We start from the raw sequence: 21,733 nt of genomic DNA on the forward strand, positions 1-21,733 counted from the left end.
CAAGATCTACAGACCAAGCGACACGCCCCTACTCATCCATTTTACACCACATTGCACATGACCACGTGTCTGCAAGAGCAACAACAAGTGTGTGCGTATATGTGAGTTAACAGTTGAATCCTTGAAGAATATAAGCTGCTGTAGGGAGTATGGTGACACTGACATGCTAAGAAAATCTTAATAGTTTCCAATATGGAGGGGAGTTATCAGTAAATATGTATATTGTGCTCGCATCATTTTCATCTGGTGTTTGCAGGCAATAAAACAGTCCTATCAGATGGGGAGTGTTTGAACAGCCAAGAGTGGCTCAGAAATAGAAGCGAGTGTCTGGCCAAAAGTAGGAAGTTTACCAGTTTCCTATATTGCAGCTTTTCTTGGCGAAGCGTGGTGACTTCAAGCTTCAGAGCTCGGTTTCTCTCCTCCAGCAGTCGAAAACGGTTCCCAGTTTGGACCGAGTGGCCGGTAGCTTGCTGGGATGAAACCTCATACCTTAACTGGAAGACAAAATTAAATATGTATTATTATCATAAGAAATTGCAAAAATTTGCAACATTATACATTTCATACAGCCATGCTAATGGAATTTTGAGGTTGTACTTACTGAGTATGAAATGCTAATGTCAGCACAATAACATGCTCACAATGACTAATGCTAAACAGGTATAACGTGCCCCTGTTCACCATCTTGGTTTAGCATTTTAGCCCGTTAAAATTTTGCAACTTAGCAAAATAAATTTACAATTATTTCCTAAAGATATTTCACTTTATAAATGCAAATAGAAAAAGTCAAGAGGATCATCGAACCCATTAGAATTTGTCCTCTGGGGACCTTGAATATTTGTATAAAAGTACAAGGCAATATGCCTAAGTTTTTGCATAATCCTGCTAACTAACAAACAGTAGAAAACATTACCTCCTTGGCAGAAGTCATAAAAAAGGACATAGGGCTCCTGTCAATCTTGCTTACATTGATGTACTCTGGTATTAGTTCCATCCTGCGGGGTCAGACCCAAGAAAAAGATTAACAGACTTTAAAATGAAGCCGCTACTGCAACAAGTTTGGAAGCTCAGAGGAAATTGCCAGTCAGTGTTTTTCTCCTTCGAAATTTCCTTGATGGAGTGGAGTCGTCTTTTGAAAATGCATTTTCACTCGCTTGAATTCTCCATGGAAATAAACTGCATATCTGCAAGAGGCAGGCTGGAAGCTTCACGCGAGGGGTTAGGGAGAAGATTATCTTTTATTGCTCAAGTTAGTCTTTCCTTCATGCCACTTTTCACAGTTGTTTTGGAATATGACTGCACTTGTTGTGTTGCAGATAACAGAGGGATTGGTGAGGAGGAAGCTGATTTAGGACAAGCAACTCTGCCTGTGCAACCAGAAATTAAAACATCCCCCTCTAGGATAAAAGGATGCACTTTTCCGTTTTGTGTCAGCAAAAAAAAAAAAAAAATAACTCCTCCCCAAGTTAATCTAAAAATTGAATTTGATGCTCCACTTTAGTCTGCTTTGAGTGATATAAATGCATGAAATGGGAACCATTTGCAGAGCTACAATCTGAAATCCCCTGCCCTCACTCACTTTTTCCCTCTGAATTACCCTTTTCCATTGAGAGGAAAATTAAGGAGAGGGTAAAAGAGTCAGTCCATTGTTCCTTTTGAGCACTTTTACTTGCAGTAACAGTCCAACAGTAACCTGACAGTCCAACAGATGGCTCCAACAGCAGTTTATTATTCTAATATATCAATTAGCATGTTAACAGAACATTTGGTATCGTGTCAGGTCCACAAAAGAACTCGCACATCAAACAACCAGATCCTATGAATGCGAGCCAGACTGCCCTCCTCCACAAAACAAATACTAAAAAACAAATTTCCAGGCAAGATATCAGTTTACCCTGACAGAAAAAGCTAGTAAAGCCAGTATGATGAACCTGCCAAGCAGACAGAAAGACAGCCAGATCCACCTGCTAATACAGCAGAGCTGCCAAGCAGACAAGCCCTCAGACAGACCCACCAGTGTAACATGCTGGACTTTCCAAAAATGGATGGATAGACATGCCAACCCCTCCTGTTGGTCTTTCACACACATTTAGTTATAAAGGGAGATATTAGGGCACATAGATATCCTTGTGAGAATTGATTTATAAGTAAAGTAGACCAGAAAAATACCCGAATGTTCATAAAAGATTGACACAGGTAATAAATGAAGCCATTTTAAGCTAAATTTATACAAAAATCCATCATATTGTTGTTTGCCTTTGCTCGTTTACAACATAAAATGGATGACACGTCTCTACTTCCTGCCACTATTCAGACATGAAGCCAAAATATCCCAGATACAATCGCTGCCATCTTGTTCAGTTGGAGTCAAAGTCTGCACAGTGTAGATCGGGAGATGGAGCCATGATATCGAGGTCCACGCTCAACCAATTGTGAGTAAGTCTCAGCTGTCAATCATGAGGTTTCATCCTGTTTTTTATAGCATCAAATAGCCAATTAAAACCCAAATTACTGGAAAAAAGATAGTTTACTATACTTTGACTTTAGTTTAGTCTATGTCCCATAAGAGGCGAGATCTATGACCTCTTCTGCAGCGAGCCACTTTGGCTCGACTTTTGGGAAACAGTCAAGTCGTCGATCTTTATAAAAAAAAAAAAATCTATTGTTTACACTGAACCAAACAAGGCAGCATAACGCTGATCCTGTGAGCGATTTTAAACGTATACAGATATAGGAGCAGGATGTGTCCCTTTAACACAGATATCTACCTCTTCTGTTTGTACAGAATGGCGAGGCGGAATAAAGGTGCAACATTATACTGCCTTAAACAGGCTGTGAAAAGGGCTTTGGTTAGACATGATAAAGTTCAGTGCCCAAATCAGTCAGTCAGGATGAGTAATGGCCCAAATCTGGAGGCTGCAACTGCAACCGCTCCTGAATCGCAGAAGGCCCTAATTGTGGCGTCCACGCCGGAGACGTCATCCTTGTACCGAGGGAGCTGCCAAAGCTGCTCTGACAGGAGCTGCGTCAAAGATGGGAATCGTGACGCACTCGTGCGACACAGGCAATTCTGACATCACCTCCTGCTGAATGTGAGCCAGAAGCTGAGGGATTAAAAGCGACAGAGGGAAAGTTGCAGAGTGATATTTCCAGGCCATTCAGCACTTTTCAAACACTTCTGGAAAGCCAGCCTTTTAATTCAGTGTGGACAGGTAGTAGGTGTACTACAAGTATTTTCATTATTAAAAACTACAAATCTTGCAAATACATCCTGACTGTTATAATTTCTTTATTATACTGGGCATTATAATTTGTTTATAGGCTTGATGGCCATCCAGAAAATTCTGTTGCAGAGCTACACGCTGTGGCAGATACCTTGACTCTTAGTTTATTATTAGGTTTTTCTTTTCATATTCACAGTGGGACGAGCATACAAACAAAAAGTAATCATTTCCTTGCAAACATCTTTTACAAAAAAAACGTATAAGTTGCTTTGAGTCAGAGATGCCGAGCAGTTTATTAAAGTTTGCTTACTCCCCATTTCCAGTCATAATAAATATGCGTCTGTTGTTTGTTTTTTTTTATTAAAAAGGTGTTTTCGAACTTACATCAAATTTTGACTCGTAGAAGATTATTTGAGCAACAAATGAGGTTTTGACTGGAGGTAAGAACGTCAACATCATTTTACAAACAATGAAGGGATTTGCCGGCCTCTAATGGAGACCGACTTCCAAGCCAGTCTAAGACTCAAATAAAGCCATGTGAAAAATGTTTGAGAGAACCTCCACTCAAAATGCTTGTCCAACAAATTAGTTCACAATAATGGAAACGATAGGTTACTCAGCACAGCTACTGCTAGGTGGACATTTCAATTCAATGTTTTAATTTCAATGCAAGATGTTTTATTTCCTTCCGTGAAGAATACAGAGGTCAACACCATGAACAGCCCCAGGTGTCAGCTCAGAGGCAGCGGACCAGACACAAGGGCTTTGACCTGGGCTAATACAAGTCCCTATTACTTTACTGCATTTCACAAAAACACTTGCATACATGTACAGTATTTAAGATAAATCACAAGAGCAGCATTCTTTCTGCAGATTAACAGGTTCAATTCAAGACTTTTTATGAATGACATTTAAGACCCATGTCAAGTATGATAGATATAAAAAGACTATCCGAGTCCCATAATTACTTACACTTCACCATGAGTGAAAATAAAGTTAAGTAGCCACATCTAGAATAACCCATCAAACACCACTACACTACAAGCAGAGACAGTAGGTATCCACTGTCTTCTCCACAGCCAAGGAGAGTGTACCAAGATATATTCTGACCAGGGTGTTTACAGACTAGTTTTCAGTTACTACAATGCAAACATTACAAACTATGCATGGGTGATGGACGTAGAATGAGAGGAATGATACCTAAACATTTTTAAGAAGTTGCACATTATATTTGAACATATCTAAGACTATTATTGAATTGTGCTTCCTCCAAATATAAATGACTACGCAAACTTATTTATTCTTTGATAACATCAGATGTAGAAATATATTTCCCAGCAGAGATAAAAACATACAGGGAAGTTAATATCTGAATGGTGGAAAACGCTGAATGAATAATCCATTTCAAACATGGCTGTGGAAACAAGTGGAGGCTGGGGCAACAGTTTATTAAGTAAAGCTGATAATGTGGGTAGCTATTAAGATCTTACAGCATATAATTATGTAATAGGGGCTTTTTACTGCACGGTAAGGCCCCTTTCCACTTTTGCAGTAATTAATAGCTACAGATTTTTAATTCACCATGACAGACAAATGTGTCTATTTATTCATCAGCTCACTAAATACTATCTTTATTTTCTAGTATTTGTATGGCGTTTCTGCTTCGTCGGATGACTTATGGTGGAGGGACACAGTAGAATGGATTAGGAAGGCAGCATGTGGTGGCTGGATTTGAACCAAGGGCATTGTGGTTAAGTGGCATGTGCTCAGTCAACCAAGCCACCAGGATACCCAAAGGTAATCTTATTCTGACTAGGTGCAATTTAAAGAGATTGTCCTAACGCCATCTGGTGTGTGAGTGAAATACTGATGCACTCAGCCGTGGTTTGTCCATCTACTGACCTGCCATTAAAACAGATTTAACAAAATAAAATCAATCCTTCCTAGCTTATAAAACGATGCCTGTCCAGTGTAAGGGTTCGATTTAACATAGAGGGGGATTCAGACAGAGCGCTATAAATTTACACTTAACTACTCAGGAGGGAAATAAAATCACTGTCACTCACCAGCCACTGCTCCTAACAGTGAATACATGTTGTTTCATGTATCCCAAGATGAATCATATAGAGAATCACAGCAGCTGCAGTAGCATCAAATGCATCATTGGTGTCTGTTGAGTCATAAAAAATCCGCTACATAAATCTCTTTTAAAAAGAGGGTGTGGGACAACGTTTTCGCTGATACAAATAATAACGATGTCCCTACCTTAAAGGCAGCACCCACTTTGTCCCAAAATGACTCTCCTCCCTTCACGTCACATCACAAGCTGGCATTGAAGGCGGAGGCAACACGTCCGTGTGTGTGTGTGTGTGTACGTGTACGCCGGCGTATGCGTGCCTATGTGTGCTGTCGCAATCGGCGTTTCCACTCTGCAGCTTTAACAGCTTGCCTGGTCGCAGCTGTAGCAGACTGGAGGTCTCACCCTCACAGTGAGAGCAGAAACAGCAACAGTGGCTTCACGTGACTCTCACACACTTCCCCCGGTTCCATCCTTGAATGTGTTAACGCCTTCTCTCCTGCCTCCAGTCGTGCTTTAAATTCACCCCCTCCCTTATTTTTGTCTCGCTCATACGCAGACGTGTGCACGGCCTTTCGACTGGCCAGAAACGTCACACATCCAGGAAGGAGAAAAAAAGGAAAAAAAAGCACACAGGCAAACGTGATAGCTTTCAATTAAACGGGCTGTGAGAGTCTGTTGAGTGATGACGTGCAAATCATATCATAGATGAAAGATTTCTCTCTGGATATATTCCCAAAGCAGAGCAGAGCACGTTTCAACATCCCCGTGTCTTACGCCGACAGAGATAATGATTTTCTGTTTTGCTGACAGAAGCAGGGATCAATACATCTCTCCATCTTACATTTGTAGATATAAATCTCCTTTATCTCTCACTAAATTTCAGTCGTTTGCTTCTTCCTCGCATCACGACTTGTAATTTAACTTTCCACTGGCATGAAATCAAATCCACGCCATCATGTTCCTGGACAGGCTTCGCGTACAAGCATCCCTTTGCTCTCTTCACCTTCTCTAAATCCCAGATCAGGGGACTCAAATTAAATCAGTGCGGTAGTTTTAGTGAGGTTACATCAGCAGCAGTGGCTCAGTGCGTCCCGTCAGTCGCCGCTCTCCGTTAAACACTGGGACGGGGGCACAGGACGGAGGAGAGGACAGAAAGAGAGAGACACTAAGTGTGGGGAGAGCGAGGAGAGGAAAGCAGAACACACGCTCTGTTCCACTCTGTTCCCTAGCAACGCTCGCTCACTGTCTGTTCCCATCCTTACGGTAGATGCATTACTCTCACAGTGAATTGGTTTCCAGGCATGATATGAAGCCCTGTGAGACCGCTGTTCAGGAGCAGATGCAAACTGGATTGGGCAGAAATATGCAGTGACCCCTTTAAATATGCAAATAGCTGAAGGCAAAGAGTCATTTAACTATTTAAACAAGCCGTTAGCTTTGAGCCACATCACGGCCTAGTCTCGTTCTCAACGCGGTGGAATTGAAGGATTTTTTCAAATTTTTCTTAAATTTGCATGGATGTACAGCCTATTTACGCATATTATTTACTACTTTACAAGTAGAATTCAATGCTTAGTTCGGGGCAACCAAACTAAATCGGGAAACAATGTTTTAGTTTTCATCAAAGCTCCCAAAAACCTGGCATCACAGGAAGAGTTAAAAACAGCAGGCAGGTGAACATTTGTTAGGGTCAGGTAAGGTAACAGATGATTGAAAACAATGGATTTGTGTTTACACACAAAACTTAACCACTGTGCACAGCTGGAATGAGATTAAACAACATTCACCAATAACACTGATGATTGTCCACAAAACAAATCCAGAAGAGACTTTTCCAGCAATGCAATTCAACATAAGATCATTGTCACCCGTGCTATAGAAAATGTTTAAGTTCTTTCTAGTAATGCTAGAATTTATGTAGCTCTTATTTTTATGATTCATACAGGTTTGATGTATGTAATAAAAAAAAAATGCACATCACACAATACCGGGCATTGCATGACTCAAGTTCTGTGATATAATGGAGAGACAAACTGTGGAGAACAGCGCATATCTCTAAAAAGAGTTCTCTCATGTTACGTCACAATGATGTGTAATGAAAATCAGATTAGACCGAGCAGATGTTACTTTCTTTCTGAGTACAATTCATAAGTTTGAATCCCCAGATTCCCTCCTTGCAGCAACAGCACATCAGTTTTATGTTAGTTTCAGGATTGTAGGAACACAAACCCATACACAGTGGACATGATTATAAATGGTTCATATTTTAAATGTAACTGACAGATTGCTCAAATGGAATATGAGGTGGTATTTACCATTAAAGGCCTTCTGCCTTAGATTAATATCTAATCGGTTATCAACCATGTATTTAAGCTTATGAATCACTGATGCAGCCAATACACAGCTTACGTTCAGCTTCTGACTCAATGCTACGCTTCATTTTACAAGCTCACCCATTATGTAAAATGTTTCTGAATTAGACTTAGCTGTAGTAGCAGTAGTAGTAACACAGGCCTGCAGTGTGTGGTACCACAGTACCTTGGCCTTGCTGTGCAGGTGATGATGGTGTACGTTTCTGGCAGCGATCATGGCCAGCTGTCTCTGGATCCACTGCAGCTCCATCTGAGACTGTCTCAGCAGCTCCTCCACATTAGCACCAGACGTGTGATCCCGCATTATCACCTGCAAAACCCACACAACCAGACATTACACACACTGAGGCCACACTGTAAACTTCACACTCTCCTCACACCTCCACACACAAACTGTGCACTTAATTAACCACGGCCATACGTAAAAACAAAACAAACCGAATGTACAATTAATACATATTCATTAAATTTTAATTTAGCAAAACTACTGCACTGTGCAAATACATGGAGAATGAAAAAAACCTTAAAAAACAACAAATAATTCTTTGATCCACAACAAAATGTATTAAATTCTTCCCTGAACCAGACTGCATCCTTCCACCAATTGTGTCAATTCCTTCAGTTGGTTGTTCAATCAAATTACAATAAAAGATTTGTTTTCATTCAAATGAGACATTTAATCTCATTCCACTGTTGCCAACCTTCCAAATTCTAAAATGACAACAGATTTCAATACAACAGAAAAATGGAACTGCACTTACAAAAGAAATTAAATGTGTCAATAACTGAATGAAAGAATAATAAATGGGATATTGTCGTTCACAGAACTAACAAATGTGGCTCTTTGATACTTACTGTTGACTTCTGTCATTTAAAGTCTCAGTTTACTTGTTCTTCTAACTTAATTATTCTTACCAAAATCTGCCACATATAGTTGAGTAAAATCACTTTTCCGCCCTTTATCACATCACCTTCATGTATTGGCAGGTGCAGAGTGGGATGATTAATAAGTTCATATATGTGCCCCTGTGTGTATGCGTGTGATCACAGAGAGGGCGAGTGAGCTCCACTCAGTTACATAAGAGAGGATTACTGTGTCACAACAAAATAATGACAGGGGAGGGAAGCGTGGAAAAAACATCAGCTTTTATCAGTCCTCAAATCCCCCCCCATCTATGTTGACCTGTTTGTACCTTTCTGCAAACACACACGCACACACACGCACTCACACACAGGGATACCCAGATTCACAGTAACTATGCACAAGTTACACACACACGGTTAAGAAGGTTAATGCTGCTTGTACTTCAGGAGATTTGACTCATCCGACTCCACCGCTGCATCATAATAAATACTCAACAGCTGATTTCAGTCAAGCAGTTCTTTTAAAATAAACTAAAATTATATGTATAATAAAGCGTAAACTGAGCTGAGATTTCTCGCGACTATCAGCAACAAAATATCAATAATTAATGGACAAAAGGAATAAGAGTGATTTGCTTTGTCCTCATTAGTAGCAGAATAAAAATGTGAAATCAATCATCCTTCGTGTCCTTCCTCTCTTTGAGCCTCAGCCAAATGCTCAGGCAGCTTCTCCGTGCTGACTCACCTTGGACAGCTTCTATTTCCTCGCAGGGGACTGTGGAGGAGGAAGACAGACACAACAACAAAACTCGGGGAGTCCTGTGGATATATGCAGAAATGTCCCGTCCTGCCAAGACCTTCGTGAACCTGCAGAGCGGCCAAAGCTCCCTCTCTCTGCCTCGCTCACAGATTTATCAAAGTGAGCGGAGAGAGCCGTGCCTACGTCATTATCCAGGCCTGAATGGGTTCTCTCATTTGCCATCTACCTATTAATTAATCTATCAATCCATTACTGTGATTAATGTCACAATATGGCTGCTTTGTTTTAGTTTGTCATCTCCCTCTGAAGAAGACATCGGCAGATTACTGCTGTGACCCCAGCGTAGTCGACTCAGCTTGACTCTGAGCAAACGTCTCTTTATTGTTGAACTATTTGCACTTGAGCTCTAATTAGTCGTAGCTAATTAAAGAGCGATATCATTTTACATGGCACAGGGACAAGTGGAGTCCACTAATGGCATCATTATTTTTAAACAAATTATAAAATGTTCCACAAAATAAAAAGAGCTTGCACTAAATGATATACTCAGTGGCAGATGTGAGTGGTTTTGGATCCCTGCACCAAACTCCATTTAGAGTAAAGAGATTCATGATGTGAGGGAAATCTTGCAGGGTGGAGGAATTAAGTTTAAGCAGAAGTATTATGTTCCTTTTCCGTCCCATCTTTGTTCAAGAGCGTGGTTTGAGAGCAGGATGTACCGATATCACGTTTCGGAGAAATCCGAGAGAAAGATGTTTCACACGCACAGAGAAGCAGAGTGAGTGTGAGGAGAAAAGCTGGAGCTGGAGTGCAGGAAATCTCTCCAAGCAACAAAACATCTGAGTGAAAGCCCATAGTGTGAGAACAACCAGAGCAAATCTAAGCACAAGCAGGGCCTATTTGAGTGCGAGCGCAGGGTTTTGAGTGAAAGCTGTGGATGTCAACAATTACATGACGAGGACCATAGCGAACTCATGCAGACCCAAGCGGGCTGGCAGATGCGGAAACTATTAATTCACCTCAACTCAACCTCGGATCCAATAAACTGCACTAGAGAAAAGGGGACTCTGTATTTTAACAATATGTGGTGGACTTAGATCTTCCTGTGGGTTAACTATGTTCCATCATCCTGGGTTGAAAAATAATAGACCTAAATTAACAAACTTGACCAAAAACAAATATTTCCTTAACACATAGAATGAACATTGTGGACAAGTTTCAGCAAGTGTACAGAAAACTTTGAAGAACTGCAGTTTTGGAGGGAGAGGTATATCTTAAGATGTAATGGTTGGAGTATCTTGTCATGCAAAATAATTAAAAAGATGATTACCTGTCTAAGTGATGTTTGTCAGCTCCTCTGCTCATCACAGTGATCCTCTCTTCCACAGCATCCTCACCTTCACAGTTTTGGCAGAGTCTGGTGCCATCTCTCCATCTGTGATACTAAAAATAAACCTACATCAATATTAAAAAAAGAAAATAGACTATAACTCATAGTGTTACAAACAGCTGAGCTGAGCTGCAGCCTCTCTGGCTTCCATGGCTGCAAATGTGCGTCGCTCCTCGTCGGTCTGGATTTAACTGGACAGCTTCTCCCTGCTATGACTTTGCTCTTTTTTACAAAGCAGTGATTCCGATTTATTTCCTCCTGCTCTCACGGGGCCGCCTGCTGTGTGGCCATATGGTCATTTAGCGAGAGGATGGAATGTGAACTGCACACGAGGGGACGGAAAATTTAAAAAAGAGCGTGTGAGCCTCAACCAAACTCTCACCTGAGATCATGGTGGGAGGAGAGAAGTGGCGTCTTCACGGTGTGGAGATTCTCCATGAGTTCTTCTAACTCTGGTACCTTCAGATAAACTAACGTCCATAGTTAGTCAAATTAAACTTTATCACTTTGTTTTGGGGCGAAACTAAAACTTAAAGTGGCGCCACACGGAAGCAGCACAGGTGTTTCCACTGTGTCCAATTAGCTCCTCTGAGAAGTGCGCATGCGCAAACGGTCTCCTGACTTCCTTATTTAGATGTTGCACTCGTGGTGGGAGGAGCTATTATGATTTGATATGCATACAGTACATTATATATTCATTTCAAATTAGATTAGCTTTTACTATTTTATATACATTTAATTATGTATCTATATTAATCATTTAATATAAATAGCCTACACTATATATTCACTTCAAATCTGATTAGCTTTTCAAATTTTATGTAAACACACTACATCTTCATTTCAAATCATATTTCTTGTACACTGTCTAATCAGAAGTCCAACTCTTCCTTTATCTCATCAAATGTGTTAGTATTTGAGTTTAGTTTTTTTTTAGCTGAACAGGCTGCTGTTGTTGTTGCTGCTGCCTGAGCAGAGACTGACAGGGAATGTGTCATGAATGTGTCACAAAACAATAAACCAGAAAGAAACACCGTGGAGCCACAGCATTGAATAGGCTTCAATCTGCTCATTATGGACTGTGCGATTCATTTATGACAACAATGAGCTTTGAAAAAGGTTTTTATTCATGTAAAACAGTCAAACATTTAGGACATTAGGGGTCATGGAGAAAAACTCCAGATCAGACACACTTCAGTTTGTCTTCTCACCGGTCACTGCTCTCAAAAGGGCATAAACGTGATGATTTCTGAAGGGGACTGTGTCCAGATTTATAGTTGAGTCCAAACTGTGATACTACACTGTAAATATAAGCTCTTTAAATCAGACAGAAATGCTGCCCTAACACATCTCCTCCTCCTTGTAGTAACTGTGAGGCAGTTTCAAACTCCAGTGGGACAGTCTTGGTCTGGGTCGGCTTCAGGTCTCTCTCCATCAGCTGCGTATGACAAAACAAGACATTATTCTAGCTACTCAGATGACATAAGTTTAAGATTAATATTCACATCATTAGATGAGTGAACTTCCATTTTGTTTGCATGTACTAAGAGAGACTATTGTGCAACTGTTAACAAAACAGTTCAACTACAGAAACAAACGTAGAAGTGTCACATCACCTCAAACGCTGTCAACTCCAGCACATCGCTGATGTCCTCCTCTTTTCCTGAAAGGGGTGTGTTGATCAACAAGGCAGCTTTGGACACGTCAGGATGGTAATGCTTCTGCAAAGTCTGTAGAAAAGCAGAGAAGAAAAAAAAAAACTTCTGTAAACCAGATTACGACTTAGAAAAACTGTGGCCAGTAACAAGCAAGTTGCAGTGAGTGTCATGGATGATTAATGTGTGAATCCTAAAGCACCACATACACACCTTAATTTCCCACAAGCTGCTCTCTAAGGCACAGCACTGAGCAGGGTCCTCTTCATCCATTAGATAAGGGTCCTCCGGAGTTTCTGTCATTATGAATAGAAACATACATATATCCTAAAATGCGTCTTGGTTCATAGAAGAAGATTGGACAGTACATTAAAGTTACATTTTAACAAATACTTTGAGCGTCTAAACATCTAAACCTGACAGTTTAGTAGACAGATAAAATCCAAATCACAAAGTGAGAGGCTGACACCCACCATCCTCTGTGTTGGGCTTGTGAATCAGGACTCTGCAAGACGGGTGGCGACGGATCAGGTTGTAGATGAAGGGCAGCACGATGAGGAGGGCTGCAGGTGGTGCAGTGAGAGCCAAACGGGCCAAGCGCTTGGCAAAGGCTGCCACTAGATACACTGGTAAGTGACTGCAGGCAAGTACACACACTCATAAGTTAATACTGTACAGGTGCTTGATGAATTTTAAAATGTCCCTTATCTTAAACCATCGAGAGCAAATTATGAAGTTATTTGATCCGAACAGTCAGTTCGGATCACAAGAACAAATTCTACTGAGTGATTGTTGCTGTAATCTCACTTGGCAAGCATTCAGTTTACTTACTAAGCACAGATGCAAACAGCTTTAACAAGATAGACTGAGTGAGTGATCTTACCTGGAGCTAAGGAAGAGGTTGATTAGGTAGAAAAACCGCGCTCTGTACTTCACATGGAAAATAGAGGGCTCAAGCAGATTATACAACTTCTTGTAGAAATCAGGATAATCCCTGAAAAAAAGAAACACAGACACATCATTTAGTGTTTATGTAAAAACATTTTGGTCTTTATGGTCAGATTTGCTTCTACGTATTATTGTAATTAATGAATTTGGCATAATACTCACAGGTTGTGTTGATGTATGAGGACAAAAAGGCCATTGAGGGCCAACAGGCTGATAGCTCCACCTTCAGTGAAGATATAAAAACATTTCATTATATCTTGATCAAATATTACATCCTGTAGACCAGGTGTGAAAAATGCCTTTAGCAGTACTCATGGTCTTTATTAATCCACGTGCACAACTTACCGACGTCATAGGCAGCAGTCAAGAAGTCAATCATCAGCGTGGGTTTACTCATGTGGGGCAAGATGGAGTCATGGAGAATCACCAAAATGTTTTTGTACATGCTGCTCGGCAACTGCAAATCAGAAATGAGGAATTAACGAACAGCATCATAGGTGTGTACAAAGAACAAAATAATTATAACTGTGCAGTTTAGATATTTACCTTGTACTTGAGAAAGCCGAGCCACATCCTCTCAAACACGCGCTTCTGCTCCTGTAACGAAATGTTGAAAATCTTATTCAGTGACATTTACGTCGCGAACAGAAATGTGAAGGTCAGATTTTAAAAATGGACTTACATTGAGTTTGGCAGCTTTCCAGTCTTCATGCTTAGCTGAAAGCAAATAATAATTAATAACAATAATAACTTTTGTTTAAACAAGGACATTATTTCAAAGTGAAAACAGTTGCTGACCTTCCTGTTTGACCATAAAGTTGGTGAGCTCGGACTCCTTGCTCGGAATGCTGATGTTGGACATGAGGGTGAACGCGTTGTTCTGGAAAACGGGCATCAAGGCCTTAGAGGAACAAGACAAGTAAGACTCAGCATATTCGATGTGATGACAATAAACAAGCATGCAGAGTTCTCCTACCCCTTTGTTTTTGTCCATGACTTTCCCCACACAGTCACGAATGGAGCTCATGGCGTAATAGCGTACGTCCTCCATCTCAATGAATTCCTGGAACCTGGAGATCAGCAGGGAGTTGTCTGCAGTTTTGGACAGCAGTCTGTCAATCACTGTCTGAACCACGAAAGAAGACATACATTTTATTAATAATGTTATAGAAATGTTATGTTATTGAAAACACAAATGACCTCATAAAAATATCATTATCAAGATATAAGATATCATTTTTCATGTCTTCTAGTACTGAGGGTTGTTTGACATATTATCCAACCTGGATGAGTTCTCTCGGGAAGCTGTAATGTTCACTCCAGTCCAAGTCCTCCAGAGGATGTTGTCCTTCACCTGCAGCGAACTTCATCAGGCAGCACAGGGCAGTCTCCTAAAATAACCATTTTAATTGATGTTCAACCATATTATTAAATGCAACATTGGAAATTAATTGGTAACAAGACTTGACTTCGTGTCATGGCAATAAAAGAGATTAAAAGCCAAGAATCTAATCTATAATATTACAATACTTTGGAGGAATTTAAGCACTAACAATAAACCTACTTGAGGTGAATAATTTATTAATTTTTTCATTTGAAAAAGATGGTGATGAGTCAAAAAGAAGTTAGCATAAAAAGTAGCAGCTACTGCATGTCGCATTAAATTACTTGTGTGTACTACCGGGGATGGGCCATAAAACAAAATCAATACCTATCACAATATAACACATCACATTGCTTCTACTTCCTGTGAGGGAAGGTTAGTTATCCTGTGCATCTTCCTTCTGTTATCAGTCATCTCACCTTGACGCTGTGAGCTTCGTGGCTGAGATGTTCGAGCAGGATCTCCACGCAACTGTTGTATCGGTGTCTCATGAAGATGCGGTACTTCTCCTCGGGACTATAACCTCCTGGAAAAGACAGGAAACCCGAATGAGCATGGGATAGAATGAAAGAATTAAAGATGAAATAAGATAAGATAAGACTTTATTGATCCACACACCAGGGAAATTCAGTGGTTACAGCAACAGGCAGGTCAGAATACACCTTTTAGTGTTGTGGTTTGGATAGAAATGTTCTAAAGTCCTTGTCTGATGTCCAGGCAGGTCAAACCCAGAGGAGTACACATGTTTATGTCAGGTCTTCTCTTGTCATATAAACTCAGATCTTCAGCTACAGTTGCATGTGATATCCCAGCGGTATCGTGAGCTGTGGGTTCAGCAGTGTTGCTCTCATGTATCTAAAGATTGGGGTTCATAACCAAGAATACCCAGCTCAGACTCACCACTCAGCGCCTCCTCTTCTCCGGGCAGTTTCCCCATGAACAGGTCCTTCCTCTCCAACAAGGTGCAGAACAGTTTACTGCAGGAACCGACAGCACTGATGACATCTTTCTCTTTCTCGGACTGCGAACACAGAATAACTCACGGTTACCTCAGGAGCTACAAGCTGCTGTGACGTTAACCAGCGTGTTTTCCGCTGTGTTCCTCCAACAGACGAGTATATTTACCTGAAGAAACTCCAGAAGGTCAAAAACATCGTTCGCGTGTTTCCTGCTCTCCAGTATTTGCTCGACTTTGCTGTCCAGCTGGATTTTAGCCGTTTTTACACGTGGTTCTGTTGCTTTTAAAGAACTCACGTTGCGCTTTTTGGTCGGCGCCATGTTTACTCGCTGATGCTGCGTTCACGTCACAGCTCAAGAATAGGAAACAACCCACCACTACACGTGGAAACAGTTACTGGTACGCAATTTATACGTGTTGTCTTTTAATTCAAACTCGTAGTTTAAAAACGTTTCACCATGTTTTACATAAATGCTAGATGGTTTTATTTTGTCACACTTAATTTATATTACGGTAGTATCAGCGATCGATGGAAGCCCTAATTTACTACACTTTGAGGTTTTGAATGCGACATTAGTGCAAACCATATATATGTTGTATCGCCTCCTAGTGACTGGAGGGCGAAGGTTCAGCTCATGTCAAAACCTCCGCATCCCTGTGATGAATTTGGGGCACAGCTCTGTTCTGAAGCATCATTTATCTACAGTCTTCATTGAGTTCCATCAACACAATTACTTTGAAATCATAAAATGAATTTAAAGTAAACATACTATGGACAGATTATGAGATAATGAGTGTTTATTGACCTTTTATTGACCCCTGTAAATAAAAGATTTACAGGGGCTCTAGTCCTGTGACCTCATGAGCCTGTTCATGGTAAATGTGTTCAGTAATCCATCCATGGCTAAACTAGATTCTGTCTCTTCACTTGAAATTGTAAAAGACAATCTTCTCATTCATTGACACAAAAGCTTGTGGTTTTTTGTACATATCCTGACCATGTTGACTCTATTTTTCATCATCCATCCAAATGACACATTATTGACACATACAATTAAAACAATTTAAGCTGAGCTGACAATACAACTTAAAAGAAAATGGCCATGAAAAAATTCTTGCTAGATTTTTCATTGGATTAAATGTTTGGTATCTGACAAGAAAAAGTACAGAAGTTGCCTATGTGCCTATTATCACACATCATCAATCAGATCATAAGAGTTGATATAACATTGACACCAATTTGATTTGGTCAGCTCACACTGAAAAAGGCTCGTTCAAATACAAACCTATACTTATACTTGGTAAACTGTAAAAACTACTTGGGCAGCGACAACTCTTGCATTTACTGACTGACAAAGCCCATCCTGTTGTTTTCATGAAAATGCTTTGCATGGGCCATCATTGAACAAATTATACAGGCATTCGCATTGGTTTGAAAATGACATTATCAATGAAGAACAATCACTAGAATAAAGAACAGAGAGTCTCATTATCAGGTTTTTATATGTTTAATAACATTTGTAAAAGATAGATTTAAACCCACTAAAAAAACACCAGTCTTGGAAGATGGACTTTTCGACCAAAATAAAGCTAAAGTTCAGCAAACAAAAAAATTATATTTCCATGATTCTTTCAGCAGGCGTGACCTAATCTGTGTCATTTTCTTCATCTGCATTGTCCTGAGGAAAAAGAGGAAACCATCAATTTGAATATGTTTCAAAAGAAATTTAATGTCAAACATGAGTTTTTTTAAATAAAAGTTGTTTCTTAGGTACCTGTTTCTGGTCCTTAGTGTCTTGAGCTCCACTAGCCGTCCCTTCAAAGTCGTGGATAGGAAGTGTGGCCATCCAGTTGACCATGGAGCCCTCCTGACCCTCAGTCTCAACAATGGTGGGGTAGATGTGAGCCTCCTTAAAAGCCTTGATTAGCTCCTCCTCGCGGTCCCATTCTAAGCACTCGTGCAGCCCGTCCCCTCCGAAGCGTTTGTTGTAGCGGTCAAAGTGAACCTTCTCTAGCACCAGCCCCAGTCCTGGAGCTTTGGGCACATCCACCTTCTCCTGTCCCCAGCTCCGCTCTATCACCTCCTCATTCACGTAGCCCTTTATTATCGCAATCACCAGGCCGATCATCTTGCGGATTTGGTGCATCATAAAGCTCTGGCCTCGCACAGTGATCACTGCGAACTCTGAGTCGCTGCGGATGAACGGCTCCCCGCAGGTCATCTCTGTGATGTAGCGGCGAGCGCTGGGGTCACTAGGAGCCTTCTGGGAGGTGAAGTTGTGGAAGTTGTGGGTGCCTTTGTACAGAGCAAACAGACGGTTCACCGTCTGAATTTTCCCTGGTTCTAGGCGAAAGGCTGCTGTGTTCCCTGTGTCAGAGTCTTTCGGGGCAAAGGCCACAGTTGGAAGCATGTAGAAGTAAGTACGACCATCACAGTTGTTTTTGGAATTGAAACCCTGGGTCACCCGTTTAAGACCTGTGGGGGCAATTGAAAAAAACTAATGTCAATGCCAACAGCCAAACTCAAACCAAATGAAGTGGATTTTGAGTAACACCTCGACTTAATTTCACACACAGATTATGTCCTTCAGCATTCATAATGTGGACATTTCACAATTATATTAAAAATATGAAATTCAGCAACTACGAAGAAATAAGTGGAACCAATGTCTCACCTAGAACTCTGATCTGCTTTGCCAGATTCTCGTTGATTTTTTCAATGACGTCGTCCATCAGCCGCAGCTTTAGCGACACAACTTGGCCGGCAGCGGACACACCCTGAGCCAGTTCAAAGAAATAAACACCAACATCCTTTGTCAAGATGAGGTAACCGTACTGATGATGTATGCAGACATGCTTTATTAAAACAGTGTATTTAACATTTAATGGTTAGTCTCATTGCAGTATACTTGAAAATGACAAATGGACAGTGAGGCAGCATGATTCAGATCACAGCTGAAAAGTTGCTACCATGAACAACAAAATAAAAACGTATTATATAATAATTTAATAACCTTATCAGTTCTGGCACATCTTTGGAAAGACATCTTCTTCATGTCATCACCGTGGTTTTCAGGAATGCAGCCAGATTTAACAAGAGCAGTGACCAGATCCCCTTCAATGGTCTTGAACTCAGCGGTTCCAGGATTCCTCTGAAACACAGAAAACACGGACGTTTAGCCACACGTAAGGAAATAAAGCTCTTATAAATGACACCGAGAGCCGGAGTGTGTACCTGCATGCCATAGTAGCCCTTTCCAGAGTAGGCCAAGAGAAGCACCACTTTCTTTTTAGGATATTTCTTCTCGTCTTCAGCCTGCTCCCCCTCTGTTTTCAATCTCTTTGCAGCCTGTAGCCTCTCAGACGAGTCTTCATTTTCCTCGTTGGCTCTTTTCAGCAGCTTGGCTGTGTTTTCGTCTTTTGGTGATTCAGTCATCGTGCAGCAGAGATTATAAAAGCCACCTGTAGAGATAACAGCTCTCTGTTACATGGACGTACAGACAAAGCATCTAGGTCTGCAAAGACATTGTGCCCAAATCGAACTGACATATGTAAAGAGAGAATGGAGAAGATGATTTAAATGGTTTTCTTGTGGACTCACCTCTTGTCTGTATCGTCTGTGAGTGTTTAACTAAGGCACTGAACGCGGGTCGGACTGTAAACATGTCACGTTGTCAAGCCATCATCAGGAAACCTGCTGCTACACGATGAGAGCTGGAGTTTCAGATGAAGCGAGCGAAGCAGCGCAGGATATTCACGCTGAATTAATTTGCGTACGACTCATGTAATTCACCGAACACGTAAAGTCCGTCTTTACGCTTCAATTCTAGGGACCGTATTTATAAATATTTACGAATAACGCGTTGTACACAGTGGTGGATACACATGGTCGCTACAGGGATGTGTTAACTTTGACCCCGCGTGTAGATCTCACGATAACTGCCTGCTCTCGTTTCCGTTCACGTCACTGTAGAGACGTTTTTTAAAGAAACATGGGGGCAATTTTTTTTATTTCATTTTTATTTCCGATTTAAAAGGACATTTTCACAACTATAACACCAAAGATGAATCATTTAAACCTTTCAGAATCTATTTTGTTATATCTCGTAAATAGTGAGAACTGGACAGCAGCAAATTCACAGGACTAATGTTATAAAAGTAATTCCACTATGTGATAATATTGTTTTTTTAATGTTTTTATATTTAAGAGGAAATAAGGAGTTAAGAAAAACAATAGGCTCAACTAAATTCAGCCAACAACTATTTACAGATCATTTAAAGAAAAGTTTACAATGTAATAACATTTTTGTCCATGTGAGTGCAGCAAAATCACAAAAACAGAGTCGTGCAGTTGCTTTGGATAATACGGTTTCAAATGCAAAGTTATCAAAATGTGGATTGATCTCTGTTATGACCGCATAGCTGTATATTCAAAGGGAAATTTACTACTAAGACTTTTGCTGATGGATTTCAGGAACAATCAGTTAATAGTTTCAGGTTCAAACATCAGCTAAGCTTTAACTAATATCTATAATCTAGGCTTCAGTTCACAGTGTTATGAGCTCATACCCAATCCAGAGGTTGGTGTCACCTTTGATCAAATCATCGTATTCCAGACTTTACCTGAACCCTTCTTACGAGTTGATCAGGCAACCTGAACTGTAAGCAAAGAAGCATGTTACTCAAATGTAAAAAGAAAAAAACATGATGCAGAGCACATGCCTTTCACCACCATTTTAGACCACATAAACTGTGTCAGCCGCCATTGCATCATATTATTATGTGACTCATGTAACTGTCATGCATGAGGGTAAACTCTGAAGTCAAATTTTGGAGGTGTTGTCGCAGAGGTGTTTATGTCTTCTTCAAGGTCACCACAACATGGAGGACGACTGGTTGCCAACAGGCTAAACCTTTAACCTTCTCATCCTGGGATGGCTTCACAATGTGCTCCAGCTTTTTTTTTTATTCACAGCACCTTATAAGGTGATCAACCAGTTTTCTGCTGGAAACCCAGAGCCAAACATAGGCTTGTTATGGGAAAAGTCTTCTGGTTGCCACGATCCTTTATATCACAGAAGGGCATATCCCCATTTTTCTAATCAATGCTGATCTTATAAGATGCTGGTGATTCTGAATGAGAAACAAACTCTACTTTGATGGTAGCAAATAGGGACATGGCTAAGTGTTAGATAAAAGCTATTAATGTTTTTCAGTTTGCACGTGAATATTATATTATTCCCTTCAGATGTCCTGAAACAGGCCCCAAGGAAAAGGGGAAAGTCCCGTAACGTGGTGAATAAAAAACTACTATTTTCATTTTCGGAAATAAAGATTTATTTACGTATTTTGTGATGACCAAGACAACCTTTTAATGATATGATAACTGGGGTCTTTTGTGAACAGGCAGAAATTCCTGCCCCGGAGTCCGAGATAAACACAGCCAGCATTGTGATCAAGCTCTCTGTCCTGAGTCGTCTGCTCTTTAAGTCTGACAGAAACAAATGAAGACCGAGCATCTGACTGCAGTCTCTAAAGAGAGTGATGCGGCCGCATAAGGACCTATTAAGCTTTTCAAAAACAGAGTTATACCTTCCTGCAAAGCTCACACTCAGCTTGTATACTCCCACATAGAGCTGGCTGCTGCAGTCTGAGCTCACAAAAACTCAGGGACAGGAGAAGCTTGGTCAGATTGGACAGAAAATCGTTGCTTGTGTTTCCTGCCTCCACATATAACAGAGAAATAATGAATTAAAAGCTGTCCTCATTGCTACAGAATATGTTACCCTGCTGGCGGAGTTATGCAACAGAAAAACCCCACATGCTATACAAGTCAATGGAACTTTTATGAGCAAATAATGTATGAAATATGCAGCATATGAATTATACTGCAAAGAGAGAATATCACTGCCTTTGCATCCATTTCACTCTTAAACGGTGCAGTTCTACAGAATCAATCAGAATCAATCTGTCCCTCTATTTTGATTGAAGTCAGAACACGACCAATAGAAACTTTATATTTTCATCGACAGGAAAATGTCATATAGATATTTTCAGATTGCTATAATTTGGATCATGTGCTTCCAAAAATACATTTG

The 21,733-nt window shown here is 40.5% G+C and overlaps 2 protein-coding genes and 1 long non-coding RNA gene across 3 annotated transcripts; all 3 read right to left on the reverse strand.

Moving 5' to 3' along the window:
* Positions 1-356: 356 nt before the first annotated feature.
* LOC124855070 lies at positions 357-11,251 on the reverse strand. Its single transcript, XR_007034997.1, has 4 exons — positions 11,073-11,251; positions 10,631-10,743; positions 7,843-7,986; positions 357-494 (listed from the first exon to the last, which is right to left on the reverse strand). It is a non-coding gene; the product is annotated as an uncharacterized LOC124855070 (long non-coding RNA).
* Positions 11,252-11,796: 545 nt separating this feature from the next.
* On the reverse strand, positions 11,797-16,018 carry noc4l (nucleolar complex associated 4 homolog). Its single transcript, XM_035184601.1, has 15 exons — positions 15,803-16,018; positions 15,578-15,698; positions 15,097-15,203; positions 14,577-14,684; positions 14,270-14,419; positions 14,092-14,194; positions 13,976-14,010; positions 13,840-13,890; positions 13,639-13,750; positions 13,456-13,516; positions 13,229-13,339; positions 12,819-12,982; positions 12,559-12,641; positions 12,307-12,420; positions 11,797-12,128 (listed from the first exon to the last, which is right to left on the reverse strand). Exons 1-15 carry the CDS (start codon positions 15,953-15,955, stop codon positions 12,009-12,011), a joined length of 1,593 nt encoding a protein of 530 aa, XP_035040492.1. The 5' UTR covers positions 15,956-16,018; the 3' UTR covers positions 11,797-12,008.
* Positions 16,019-17,124: 1,106 nt separating this feature from the next.
* pus1 (pseudouridine synthase 1) lies at positions 17,125-19,579 on the reverse strand. The gene is made up of 6 exons (XM_035141795.2): positions 19,237-19,579; positions 18,871-19,097; positions 18,650-18,787; positions 18,311-18,413; positions 17,411-18,111; positions 17,125-17,314 (listed from the first exon to the last, which is right to left on the reverse strand). The coding sequence occupies exons 1-6, from the start codon at positions 19,298-19,300 to the stop codon at positions 17,282-17,284; spliced, it is 1,266 nt and encodes a 421-aa protein (XP_034997686.1). The 5' UTR covers positions 19,301-19,579; the 3' UTR covers positions 17,125-17,281.
* Positions 19,580-21,733: the final 2,154 nt, after the last annotated feature.

The sequence above is a fragment of the Hippoglossus stenolepis genome, chromosome 18 (assembly GCF_022539355.2).
Source record: "Hippoglossus stenolepis isolate QCI-W04-F060 chromosome 18, HSTE1.2, whole genome shotgun sequence".
In the NCBI taxonomy this organism is placed as follows: domain Eukaryota; kingdom Metazoa; phylum Chordata; class Actinopteri; order Pleuronectiformes; family Pleuronectidae; genus Hippoglossus; species Hippoglossus stenolepis.

Coding starts and splice junctions, on each gene's coding strand:
- noc4l (XM_035184601.1), bottom strand. CDS start 15,955: ATGGCGCCGACCAAAAAGCGCAACGTGAGTTCTTTAAAAGCAACAGAA. Junction 15,699..15,802: donor ACCTTCTGGAGTTTCTTCAG/GTAAATATACTC, acceptor CTGTGTTCGCAG/TCCGAGAAAGAGAAAGATGT. Junction 13,340..13,455: donor CTCATACATCAACACAACCT/GTGAGTATTATG, acceptor TCTTTTTTTCAG/GGATTATCCTGATTTCTACA.
- pus1 (XM_035141795.2), bottom strand. CDS start 19,300: ATGTTTACAGTCCGACCCGCGTTCAGTGCCTTAGTTAAACACTCACAG. Junction 18,788..18,870: donor AGGGCTACTATGGCATGCAG/GTACACACTCCG, acceptor TCTGTGTTTCAG/AGGAATCCTGGAACCGCTGA. Junction 18,112..18,310: donor AAAGCAGATCAGAGTTCTAG/GTGAGACATTGG, acceptor TTGCCCCCACAG/GTCTTAAACGGGTGACCCAG.